Consider the following 14,361-nt stretch of genomic DNA (forward strand, 5'->3'; position numbering starts at 1 on the left):
GAGACATCTGAAAATGGAGGCAGGGCTGCAGATATCTGGGGCATTTTCCTAAATAGTAAGTAGCCTAAACAAAGTTCAGTCTTGCATCCTTTCCTTGTAAATTCAGACTTCGCAAGTTTGATATGAAAAACAAACTCCAGAGGACACGTCGAGTGAATCTACAAAGGAAACAGTGTACTTTATTACGTCGTTCACATTACCCTGCAGTCTACATTGTTTCACTCATCTTAACAATAAAATGAAAACATTATATAAGGAACTGACAAATTTTATATTAATATTACCAACTTAAAAGACACCAAAAATGTTGAGGCATTGTGTAGCTACATCAATTTATGACTGTCATCTTCACTGTATGCATATTTATACCAAAACGGAGTCTAAAACATAAATGCCTCCTTTCATTTTGATTGAAAAATACGAAACACATCCTGTCTCTTTTGCTGAATATTAGTTTTCAATAATCTATAATGGCCCTAAATATATGTATATGTATATATATATATATATATATATATATATATATATATATATATATATATATATATATATATATATATATATATATATATATATATATATATATATATATATAGGAAATAAAGGCAAGCAATCTATCAAATGCACAGAATCAGTTTATGTGGTTACATAAATCAATACTTATCTTTGTGCTCAGCCAAAACACCTGAGAACAATATAGATTCAAAAAGACCAAAGTTTGGGAATATGTCATTAGTTATAGACAACAATATGAATTAAATGTCACGTTTAACAAATGTAGTGAGATTACATCCAGTGGTAGATTCTTGATGAACTGTCCGACATGCACAGCTCTCATCTAGGGTTCTGTGCTCAAAGCACCCACTGACTACCTGGAGCTCAGACACGCACACATACTGCAGCGCATGCCAGAGTGTGTGTGGTCAGGTGATGTGCATTTTCAGCAGTGTAGTGTGGAGAGAGAGCTGTTCAGAAACGCTGGATGAAACGCCAGTGTGGATGTGGATCGTTTTCATTCTACAACGCCATTTTAAAACTAAAACATATTAGTGTAAATGAACCCTTAGTGTGCAAAGACATTGAGTCTGAAATTTTCAATAGAAATTTTTGCAAGATAAAAAAAGACCTCACATTTAGTACATTATCACATTTATACACTGCATATGAAACTTTAACCCGTCATAAAAACATTTGGATTGAGGTTTTACATTTTTCACATCCGCAAGGCTTTTGAGAGTCGGAAAATCTAGCATGGTGTGTGACAAATTAATCCACTTTGTCTTGCAGCACATACTGTAGCACTTTATGACAAGTGAAGTGTGGAATATAAAGACAGAATGTGGCAGATGATTGAGAACCACTGCTGTGGCCTATTATATGCTGGTTTTAATGTCTGGCACATGCCATGCACCTTTTCCATGCCACTGTTTTGTGTTCATACGCTTGTGTGTGTCTGTCTTTCTCCATACTTTTGACATACTGCCAGTCTCTGTTCAGGATCAGTTCAGTTCAGTGGATACAATATTTCCATTTTCTTTTCTTTTTTGAAAAAGAGAGGGGAACAAAATCATTACTGTGTGAAGCAGGTATGGGACGATAACTGTTTTCAAGGTATAACACGGTTTGGAAAAGTCAAGGTTTTAAAACCGACAACATTTTCTGCTATACCGTTCCTTCGGTATATATAAGTTTTTTAGGACAACAGTGTCTCCAGCAGAAAAGATTTTCGTAAGATGCCATTTTAAATGGTTCAATAAATCTTTGTTTTTGTTTCTGAAACTAATGAAGACAGCAGCAGTCAATGATTCATTTCAATTCAATTGTTTAGCCTGACATGTTTACTGTTCCAGAATATTAAATATATTGTGTTCAAAGCTGAAAAAAGTTTTAGTTTTTTTACCCAGACATTTAAAAAGAATAGATTTTAGAGCGGTAATCATATACCAATCAGATTCGATACCATGAAACCGTGATATTTTTATCCAAGGTTATCATACTGTCAGAATCTTATACCAGTGTGACGACGACTAATAATAATAAAAAAACACATTAGTGTTCTTCTCGTGGCATCATAGTTAATGACTAGCTGTTTAAATCAGTTTTGTACACACTATGTAGAATATCTGTAAATGCGGTTGTCACTGCCTGTACTTTTTGGGAGTTAATGTGGTTGTGGAATGTGGTTGTCACTAGTGTTGTGCTAGTTACTGAAAAATAGTAACTAGTTACAGTTACTAGTTACTTCATTTAAAAAGTAACTCAATTACTTTATTGATTACTTACACCAAAACTAATGCATTACTGTTAAAAGTGATTTTTGAGTTACTTTCCAAATAACATTCTTGTTGCTCTCATTAATGCCCTTATAACATCACTTAAGTGCTGCACGGAGAACACACTGTTGATCAGCTTCACAGTTTTAATTAATTCTCACATTCTCACAACTAAAACACAAGACAAATTTAAATAAAAAGTAATTTTTAAACACTAATTTATTTAAGTCAGACCAGCAGTACAAAAATGAAAATATAACATTATAAACCAGCTGAATAATATATTCAGAAACAATAAAGCAAAAACTAAAGTTACTTCAGCATCATAAAAGTTTGTATTTAACCCTTAAACATGTTCCTTCGCAGCTTGAGTATGAAAAAGCAACAATATACAGCACAACAAACACAAAAATGTTATGAAATAAATAAATAAAAATAAGCCGAATTATTATTCTGAATCAAATTGGTGAAACAGTGCCAAAAACTTCTATTATGGACAACCATAAATATTATGCACTTTTAACTAAATTAAAACATAGCAGCTGCTCAAAAATAAAATCCTATGAGCAATTTTCAAACACAAATTAAATGTGGTATGTCAGCAACTTATATAAAGCAAGCTGTGTATATTCAAAGTGCAAAATCTGCTGTTGTATAACAGCTATAAAAATGTTTAACAATAAAAAATCACAGCAATTTTCAGAGCAATACAACACTATACATTTAAATGATGTACTCTGAAATATAACAGTCTCACTGTGTCTACTAAACTAATCAATTTTGTTATAGAGATGACCACTGTTTGCTTATTTACAACACACATAGTAGTATTAGTAATTGTAATTAATAATAGTACACTCAAAAATATATATATATTTTTTTACTTGGTCAAACTACTTAATTAAAATAAGCTAAAACAACACAATTCTTGAGATTTCATTGGGACAACTTAATTTTTTTGTTCAATCCACATAAATTTGTTAAAAGTGTTAACTAATCGATTTGTGTAGGGACAACATAAATTAATTGTGTGGAACCCTGCATTTTTTACAGTGTAAAGTTAATAGTCTCTCGAGTGCACACTCAGCCTCATTTGCATAAAATTGAAGAATTCTCAACTCTGTTGCGTCACTCAACACGCCCACCTGGTCGCTTTTGCTCACGTAAACAGAGGTCCCTGGAGGTCGCTCACTGTCCGTTGAAATGAATGGTCGCTTGCCGCTTAGCTGCTGTGAGTGGCTTGTAGTGTGAATGAGGCTTTACTTTTTTCTATTCTGGCACCTCGTATACGACGTGTCTTCTTTACAGTGGTTAGTTGGCATCCAGCAATCTTACTACGCATCACCGATGTAAACAGGAAGATGTAGGATAGACTGCAGCCAAACTTTATTAATTTTCCAAGTAATGGACAAATGCATCATATTGTAACGGTAATGGAGTTAATATGTTTAAAAAGCAATGCATTACAGTATTAGTTACTTTCAAAAGTAATGCCGTAATGATAACGCATTACTAGTAACGCGTTATTGCCTAACACTGGTTGTCACTACTACTTTTAGTCAATTATATGTGTAAAGAACAAAAATAAAGAGTAAAAGGTGAACTGACAACCATATCTATCTGTAGTGTATACAGTACATACAGTTGAAATCAGAATTATTAGCCCCCCTTTGAATTTTATTTTCTTTGAAAAATATTTTCCTAATGATGTTTAACAGAGCAAGGAAATTTTCACAGTATGTCTGATAATATTTTTTCTTCTGGAGAAAGTCTTATTTGTTTTATTTTGGTTAGAATAAAAGCAGTTTTTATTTTTTTATAAACCATTTTAAGGACAAAATTATCAGCCCCTTTAAGCTATTTTTTTTTTCAACTCTCTTCAGAACAAACCATCATTACACAATAACTTGCCTAACTACCCTAACTTGCCTAGTTAACATAATTAACCAAGTTAAGCCTTTAAATGTCACTTTAAGCTATATAGACATGTCTTGAAAAATATCTAGTAAAATACTATTTACTGTTATTATGGCAAAGATAAAATAATTCAGTTTTTAGAAATGAGTTATTAAAACTATTATGTTTAGAAATGTGTTGAAAAAAATCTTCTCTCCGTTAAACAGAAATTGGGGGAAAAAAAAAAACAGGGGGTTAATAATTTAGGGGGGCTAATAATTCTGACTTCAACTGTAAGTACTACATATTAAAAACAAGTCCAGTGACACAAAGCTAACAATAACTAAATATAGCAACGTGGCTGCACCGTGTCCTTATAAACTTGTTTACTCAGATATTTCCCCTCATAGAACTTCAAATTTTATCTTTGAAGATAAAAAAAATCACCTCATAACTGGCTCTGGGCTTGCTCACAGGGTATTTTTGTCCTGTGGTTTGTGATGCTAATCATTAGGAGAGCAGGAGGAGAGAAAGAATGAGAGAGAGGTCAGAACGACTTGCTCTGGTCGGTGGCAATAAAGGGCAGCCTCTCATCCACTCCATCTATTCAAACACTGTCGGAACCTGCACGCACATGTGTGTGTGTGTGTGTGTGTGTGTGTGGTTGTGTTTCCTGACTGCTGTTACTCATTTGACCATGTTTTCCTGCTTGTTACATTGACACCTTTGTAAATGTCAGTCATTTTTCATGCAAATTGGTTTGTTATCTCTTGTGTAGTTTGTTATCTGTTCATAGGGAGATAATAAGGCACCTAAAAAGAGCTGTTTATCCATGCATTATTAATTGCTTTTGGCAATCAAAACCATAACTCTTCATGTACAGTGCCAGCCAGACGTTTGGAAACATTAGGATTTGTCGATGCAAATGCTGTTCTGCTTACCAGGACTGCATGTATTTGTAAAAAAAAAAAAAAAAACAGCTTTATTTCTCTCTTTTATTCTGTGAAAACATCAAAAAAAATTATGATTTTTTTCATGAATAGAAAGTTAAAAATAACAGCATTTATCTGAAATGGCATATTTTTATACTGTAAATATCTTTACTGTCACGATACAAATGTGTTCTTAATTAGTACAACTATGTTTTACAGTTTTTAAACTTGCCTTTTAAAATGATAGAATATTAGCTTGTTTAATTTACCTATAGCATATGTCTTCGGACTGTGGGGGAAACTGGAGCATCCAGAGAAAACCCACACCAACGCAGGGAGAATATGCAAACTCCACACAGAAATGCCACCTGATGCAGCCGGTGCTCGAACCACCGACCTTCCTGCTGTGAGGTGATCGTGCTACCCAATATCATATTTAACCAAGTTTGCATGTTCTCCCCATGTTTGCGTGGGTTTTTTCCGTGTGTTCCAGTTTCCCCAACAGTCCAAAGACATGCGGTATAGGTGAATTGAATAAACTTAATCAGCCGTAGTATATGTGTGTGAATGAGTGTGTATGGATGCTTCCCAGTACTGGGTTGCAGCTGGAAGGCATCCGCTGTGTAAAACATATGCTTTATAAGTTGCTGGTTCATTCTGCTGTGGCGACCCCTGATGAATAAAGGGAATAAGCAGAAGGAAAATATGATAATTAATCGATCAAATCACCACACTAACAAGATTTCTGACAGATCCTCTGAAGTTTGAGACTGTGATGGTTGTAATGAAGTTTGAATAATGACTGCTGAAAACTCAGCTTTGTAATAAATCATATTTTAGAATCTATGTATATAAAGTGGAAAACAGTTATTTTAAACTAAAATAATTTTCCCCATATAATATTTAGAACAAATAAATGCAGCCTTTACTAGCATAAGAGTTGATTTCAAAAACATGAAACGAGAAAATAACGTTTGAATACTGTCGAAAAAAAAAAGCAATAGATAAATCACATTAATAATAACAGTCTGTGAAATATGGATTTTTTTAACCTCATGAAGTATTTTCACTTCCGTTTAAACTTAAACACTTTATTTAGGAATGAGAAGTTAAACCCTTAACAACTAATAACTTCACTGAGTTACTAAAAGGGGATTTGTAATAATATACGTCACTGATAAGGCCTTCCTTTTCTTGCTTTTTATCTTCTTAATTCATACTTTTGGCATAACAACAAGCAGATATTGTTTAAAAAAACAAAAACATATTCTTAAGTATTTTTTTTAACTTTTTGCATTTATCAGGAACAAGTTATTTAGAAGAGAGAACATGTTTCAGTTATAAATCATTTGGACAACACTATTTTACAGTACCCCTGAAACACTCAATTGCATACAATAATGTTAAACCAAGTCATGTTTCTAACCATAACTGTCATGTTGTACATTTTGTTAATTAATTAATATTACTCAATATTTAATTGTACAATTAGTCTGTAAGGACATCATAAAATGAATCATAACCAATAATTGGTTGGTACAGATTAACAACTGTATGCTTTTATGTAAAGTCAGCGTGATTTTAATATTATGTGATGGGCTGAGCTGAAGTGTTAATTTTAAAATCAAATTTTTTTGTCATTTTACATTCATAAACTTTACATTCACACAGTGTACTGGGAGCGCATTTGCAGAATTATTTTCTTAATATTAGGCTGTAGTATTCTTTGTATTTTAAAATTTGCTTAAAGGGGCTGTAATGGAATAATTTGAAAGCAAAAAGTAAAATGCCCTATTGGTATCTTATTATGGTAAGTTCCTAATTAGTGACTTTCTAGTGCAGTTATTAATCATTAATACCAGTTAACTTTCTGATCCATAAACAAGTTTAGTTCAAAATGTTTTTTATTACCTTTACAGTGTGGTCAGTTTCATTTAAGTCATACTGAACGAAATATCTGACTAAATACGCCAACACGGGGAGAACAAGCAAACTTCATACAGAAATGCTAACCACTGAGCCACTGTGCCACCCTCTCGCAGAATTGTTTTGACAGAATAACTTTAATGAAATCTCTAAAATCTCTATAAATCTACTTTAATCTCTAAAAATATTTTTTGTATGTGTATAGGGACATTTTGTCTTGAAAATATTAAAGACCACTATACATTTTTGACTGTCTCCACATCCTAAATCATACATCAATTTTCTGTATTATTTTATTTTCAGTTCTCTATTTAAATTGTGGGAAATATTTAGAATACACTAATAGTACATTAATTATTTGTCAACACTGTTATAGCAATAATTCAGTGAATTTTAAATTTTTCATTTTCAGTCATACATTTTGAAATAACAACATGATTAAAACTTCTTATATATTTTTCTGTATTGTATTTTTCTGTATCACGTATTCATATTTTTTTATGAATTTTATGTATTTCCATTTTTAAAAAATAAATAAAGAAAATTTTAAACTAAAATTTTAAAACATAAAATTCTCTCTTAGCTATATCATATCACGTGTCTGGTTTGAGGTTAGCATCTTCAGCTCTGTTATTGTTCCCTATCACATTTGTCACATTTTGCATTATTTTATATCAATAGTGGATTCAGTTTGCTGTAATTTGTTGTATGCTTTAACAGTTTAAAGAAAATGTATAGAAAATGCTTAAAACGTACCTGCAGATTTAGAATGAGTCATATGTTCTCTCCCTTTTGTGACTAGTGAGTTATCATTAATGTATTTTGTCTGACCTTTTTTAATGCACCTCAAAAGAAAAAAAAATCTGATACTTATAGGTTACAAACAAGACTTTTATAGCCATTTTATTTGATTTTTCATTATAAGGATAAAGGTTTTAATTCAGATTGGTATGATAATCATTCAAAGGTTAACGTTTAAAGGGATAGTTTACCTACAAAAAAATTTAAAATTACTCTCTCATAAGTAGATCCAAACCTTTATTGATTTCTTTTTTTCTGTTGAGCACAAAGGAATATATTTTGAAGCAAGCAGAAAACCTGTAACCACTGACTTCCAAAAACAAAGACTATGGAAATCCATTGATGCACATTTTTAGCATATAACAATAAACTCATAAAGGTTTAAAACAATTAAAGGATGGGTGAATGATGAATGCAAAACTACATGACTAAAAACAAAAAATTAAAAACATCTCTACACAAGAGCAGTGTAATGCTGATGAATGACTTTAAGCTGAACTACAAATCAATGTCTTGTTGTTCAAGGGTGCCTTTCTCAAAACCATCGTTAGCCGATTAAGGTTGCAGGTTCCATCATAGTTCGTTGATTTGGCATTTTCCAAATCCATCATTCCAATAAACATTCGCAAAAATGTGTAGGCTTGCAACTACACCTCTAGAGCTGTAGTTAGAAGCAAAGTTCCTGGTTGTGTTCTATTCCAAGTTATCCCCCTATGCCCTATTCCTTTCGAACGTTCCAACATTTAAACTTGAAATGACTTTTTAAAAAACAGAAAACTTTAAAGTCATCACTCTTAGGTGTAATTTGCTTTCAAAGTATTTTTACAGTTCAGTTTTAGTGATCTTCATATTGACAATTTATGCAATTTATGTTATTAAAACATTTATGCCATTTTGAATGCAGCCGTGGCTCATGATGAAAGCTACAGGTGACCTATTATTTAAAGTGGAATTTACGTTACGTCTCCAAACTTGTGAAAACAAAAATATATAGCATACGTTAATGGTTTTAATTTATAGTAGGTTCTTTATTGAGAAATGTGTCTGTAGCCTACTGTATATGACATGAGCCTGTTGGTTTTTCTGCAGTGGTTTGAATTTGTCAAATTGTAAAAGTAGACTTTAAAAAAAAAAAAAAAAAAAAAAAAAAAAAATATATATATATATATATATATATATATATATATATATATATATATATATATATATATATATATATAAATAAACAATATCCTACTTAATAATATAATAATAATAATAATAATAATAACAATAATAATAATAATTATTATTATTAAGTGTATTATGGAGACTTTACGTTATAACTAACGTGGTTTAAACGATGGCACTGCGACAGAGAAACTACGATTTTGGGGAAACACTCGTCACTAGATCGTTCATTTCCCAAAAGATGCATCGTACTATGATAGTTCAGCCGCGAGTTATGCCATTGTTTGGGAAACGCACCACTGTGTGGGATTGAGAGGAACTGACTTCATAAATTATCCTTGACACCAGCTTGTTAAAAATAATTGCAAACATGCCTAAAGGTGCTATTGGTTCAGTGAGAAACTCGGACATCATTTGTTTGCAGATGCCTCTTGGCTTCGTAATCAAATGAAATGCCACAGAAGGCTGCAAAGGCATTTTGGGGCAGCTTTAGATACCGAACACTGTCATCAGACAAAACCAGACGAAGATGGGCTTGTAAGTGTGTAATTTGCGGGGTTGGATGTCCTGTGTGTCAGGTGACTGCAGTAGCACAGCTCTAAATCTGTGGCCAGTCCAACTCCTACAGTTTCCTGTCATCCTCTTCTCCCTCTCGTCTTTTAAAATGTCTCCTGTTTCAAATCCTTGGCTGTTTTTCCCCCTGTCTCTTTGCTCTCTTCATGATAATGAGAGCAGGGCCGACTGAATGCAGTCTCCCGAACGCTGCATCGGATGTCACCGAGCCGAGATGATGAATGAGAATGCTTTCACTGGCCCGTGTTTGGGTGTAGAGTTCACCCTCAATTATGGCTGCTGGCAACCGATAGGCAGATTATGCTTCAGTGCTTCACAAGAGATAAAAAGCAGGGAAAGAGAGAGCGAGAGAGAGAAAAGAGTTACTTTTATTGGCAGTGGGGGGAATAGATGAACGAGGGAAGAAAACCAGATGAACATTTATAGCAAGTGACAAACGACTGCAAGACAGAGATCTGTTTTTAACTTTTGCCAACAGTAGATGTTAGAGTTGAATTTATTATTGTGAACATTCTTTTAATGCATAAGTTTCCTGAAGCGTGTCTTAGTCACCCGACTAACACCATAGCCTGTTAGTTGTTCAAAGTGTCATGTTTGTCAAAGAATGTCAAAAAAGTAGTGCAAGTAGAGTAAAAGTGTCTGTTCTAAATACTTCTCAAAATAAAAAGTAGTCCTTCTTAAAGGACTCAAGCGAAGTAGGCAGCGGGAATTATTCCCCTTTATAATGAGCAAATAAAAAATGTAGCATAGATCATCATCATTTTCTTTTGTAACCCTTTGACCGCCCCTCTACCAAACGGTTGACCATGTTTTTACTGTTTTAAATAATGACTGTTAAAGTCATTTAAAGAATGACTGTTTTAAATAATGGCTTACACACACACGTTGTTGGTTTACAAAAAAAGTATCAAACAAACATCCTGTTGCACTACTTCACTTGATTTTGGTTTTATTGTAAAAAAATAATTAACAAGAAAGCTTGTTAAATGATAATCTGAAATATTTAATGGCATACTTAGAAAAAAGTTCTTTAGTGTTCAAAAATGTTTTATTTTGAATATTTTTTTTTAATAAATTGATTTTACACTTCATATCTTTTGATTTTTATAGTTTATGTATTAAGCCCGGTACTTTTACCATAAACCGACATATCAACCATTTTGTAAAGGTTAATATTTTAGAAATTATGGAATGTGTTGAAACATATGCATTGAGTGTGTTAAACAGCGACATTAGGAGTTAATAAATGTAATCCAAAGATTTAATTTTCTTGGTGGAGCAGTTAAAGGTGTTTCTAAGTATAACTTTAATTATTTGTCGTTCATGCTCTTTACAATTAAGTGGAGATTAATTTATTGTGAGAACAAATTACATTAATATTTGCATCTATAATAAGGCAAAGCAGGTTGACACTGTTTAGTGAAATTTGTGTAACCTAAGAGCCAAAAATCTAGCAGTGACTGTGTGTTAAAGGGCATCTTTGATAAAAATCATTTTTTGGAAACTGTTTGGACAGAACTGTGTAGATATAGTGTGTCCACAGTCATTTTGGGGTGATATGAAGACAGTAAGTCCATTTTGAAGCCCACTACAATGTGATGTAGGAGTGCGGGTTCCCCACCCACCAATTTGATTGACAGCCACGTATTACTGTGTTTCCGTGGTAACGCGTATAATCATATCATCAAGACAGGACGTGCGCAAAGCAACTGGGATTAAAAGATCTGATTACTACATTTTGTAAAAACATTTTGTGTGATCGACGTGCTTAACACGAATCACTTGAGTTGGAAAATTTGAACTTCAGCGGACATTCGCACCGTGTTAACCAATTAGAAACTGTGTCTTGTATGGGGCGTTGCACCTGTTGTTGGTGTCACAGAGCTAGGTGCACCTCTGAATGGATCTACTGGACTCAGACACTGCTCCGAAAGAATCAGCGCTGTTTTTTTAGCCTTCATAAAGGCACATAAACACAGCTATTCTCTCAATAAAATCCATGTTAGCCATTTAGCAATGAAGCTAGAATCACCGGGCAGACAGAAGCCCTGCTCATGACGCAAATCCATGTCTATTATGAAGTGAGTTAACACAAAATGTTCACGCATCTATTTACACAAGAATTATCCACGTGTGCAGCATCGGGTGTGAACACAGTATGACAGGCATGTGGGAACGGTGGGTGGGAAGAGCTAGCAGTAAAGGCAAAGGCAACAAAAACAGCTACAAGATGCTCACAAATTTCTGAAAGGTATAATGAATAATCTGGTGGATGTTTTGAGCTGAAACTTTTCAGACACATTCTGGAGACTTACCTTAAAACTAGTGTCCAGCAGTTGGCGTCGCAAAAGTCGAGCAGTGCTAATAGGATGCACACAATTTGTGCATGTTTTTGAAACAATGTAATTACAATGAAACAATCTGTAGTACATTTCAGTTTTTGTTTAAGACCATTTTGTGATTTCAGTCATTATAGGAATCAGTAGGAATCTTTCATGTTCCCATCAATGACATGCAGTCATACAGTCTCTTGCTCATTATAAATAACATTTTTTCAGGAATTGTTATGCATCTTTATGGACACTTTTAATGCTTCAAAAAGTGGTTGGTCTGTCTGATGTGATTTTTCTGTGCACAATTTGGCATGACAGAAATCACAGGACTCAATATTCTATTAACAAATCACCACAGACAAGAAAATATAATCATCATATAAAGTAGTCAGTGTAGGTTGATGGAAAATAGCAACATAAAAATGCAGAAACAGCACTAAAAATGTACACAAGTAAAACTAAAAGTATATGTTTTTTTAAATGACTTAGTAAAGTACAATTCCTGAGAGAAACTACTCACAGTTACAGTAAATTGAGTGTTGAGTGTGAAAAGTTTTTTCTTTCTTTTTTCTTCTCTTTCTTAACAGAACTGCAAGATGAAATGAAGTCTTTGAAATTAGAGCTCCAGAACAGCACACATGAACAAGAGCATGCAAAGAAACTCCTGGAGTAAGTGTTTGTTGAATAGTCCACATTTCCAGCACATATTTATCTCACATTTTGATTCACAGATTTGTTCAAATTTTAAACTTTTTAAAAACTTTTTTAAATTTGTATTTTATATTTTTCTATAACATATAAATTTGGGTGTACTAATTTTTGGACCGTTATCATAAGTTATTTTGCTACATAAGCTCCTTCAGTACTGAATAATGTGATGTATATGCACAAATATAATATTGTATAGTATCCTATTAAAAATATGAATTTAAAAGATAGATTTGTGAGGGGTGTACTTATATGCTGAGCACTGTAACTCAACACTGAAATGAGCGTTACTGTCACATTATTATAGTATAGATTTTTGTTTAATTAGGTTATCTTTTTTGTTAGGAAAAACACACACTTTTGTAAATGGGATTTTAATTATGAACTGTAAAGTTTCAAGTAAACACAATTTAATGTAGGTAAAAGCAACACTAATCATTTCAAAATAAAATCATCATTGCCTTGATTAGCTTGAAGCGTTGCTTCTTTTAAGCCTTTTTGGTGAAACCTTCCCTACTGTCAGATCTGATAGAAAGCACTTTTTAAAATTTTTAGAGAGCACATATCAGATAGGAGGCTGACTAAATATGCAGCTCACTAAGAAGAGAGTTTTAAACTATGACGCACTGATAGCCACTAATATTATTTGTAAGGTTGACACAGTCCAGGTAGATTATTCTGACCCAGTATTTCATCCTCATTTTCTCAGGATTCAGTTCTTCATCACACACTCTGCATTACAAGCTCTCAGCACAGCTCGCATTACAGCTCAATATAACACCATTATCTATAAAACACCCCCTCCTCCCCTCTAGAATGATTTAATGTGTGTGGGGAATGAGAAAGAGCAGCACTTTATGATTTGCTCAGTTGGGTAACAGTCATCCATCTTCCTCCCAGTCTGAAAGAAAACCATCTTGTATTACATTTGCATGCCAATGCAGCACTGTCTGTCTAATAGGAATATTTATTTATCCAAAGCGATGATGATATCTTCCCTACACAATGTGACGTGTCTCCTCATGAAGGAGTCTAGTCTTATTTTGTTTTTATATTATTTCATTCTGGAGGTGCACAATGAGCAAATGTGTGTGAGATTGAAGATACATTTTTTTGTTTAATGCAAGGCATTGCTTTACAGATTGTATATTGCATTTCACCCACTGACTCAATACTGGATACCTTTACATGGACCTCAGTTGTGTCTCAATAGTGTCTTATTCTGAGTAAGACAATATTGTGATTAAAGTGTTTACATTATTTGCTTTTAGAATATTCCTATCATGTTCCAGTTTTAGTTGTTAAAGTACACAGGCATTCAGCTGTGAAATGTCCTGCTTCTGACCTCAGTGTGTTTCAGTCAGTCGTGTGTCACAGTAGCCTATTCACCAAATGAGGTTGCCGTGACATAACAAAAACATCTTATGTTATTGTTTCAATTATGGCAAAAACAAAAAGAATAGAAAATTCTGGCTGCTGCTTTTTAAATTGTTTTTCGAGAAAAAAAAATCAATGAGGTAATATTATTTATTATAACTAGCCCCCATTCTGGAAGTGATGTCAAAAGACTCATCTCTCTGAGGTTGTTCAATTTGTCCCAAGTACACAGATCGGATGTCCAACTTCGAGCTAATTATGATATTTATGCATAGCAAAAACAAAACAAAAAGAAAAAAAGGTAATATTAAATATTATAACTAGCTGCCTTTTTGGATTTCCAAAGCACCTTTCAAAGGTCAGGGTTGCTTG

At 33.2% G+C, this 14,361-nt stretch overlaps 1 protein-coding gene across 1 annotated transcript in view; it reads left to right on the forward strand.

Moving 5' to 3' along the window:
- Positions 1-14,361, forward strand: part of LOC130246098 (trichohyalin-like) — a 144,323-nt gene that overhangs the window by 34,870 nt on the left and 95,092 nt on the right. Inside the window, exon 3 of the mRNA XM_056478960.1 lies at positions 12,492-12,573. Within this exon, the coding sequence (XP_056334935.1) occupies positions 12,492-12,573 (82 nt within the window). The remainder of the gene's footprint in view (positions 1-12,491; positions 12,574-14,361) is intronic.

Source organism: Danio aesculapii, chromosome 18, assembly GCF_903798145.1.
Source record: "Danio aesculapii chromosome 18, fDanAes4.1, whole genome shotgun sequence".
Taxonomy (NCBI): Eukaryota; Metazoa; Chordata; class Actinopteri; order Cypriniformes; family Danionidae; genus Danio; species Danio aesculapii.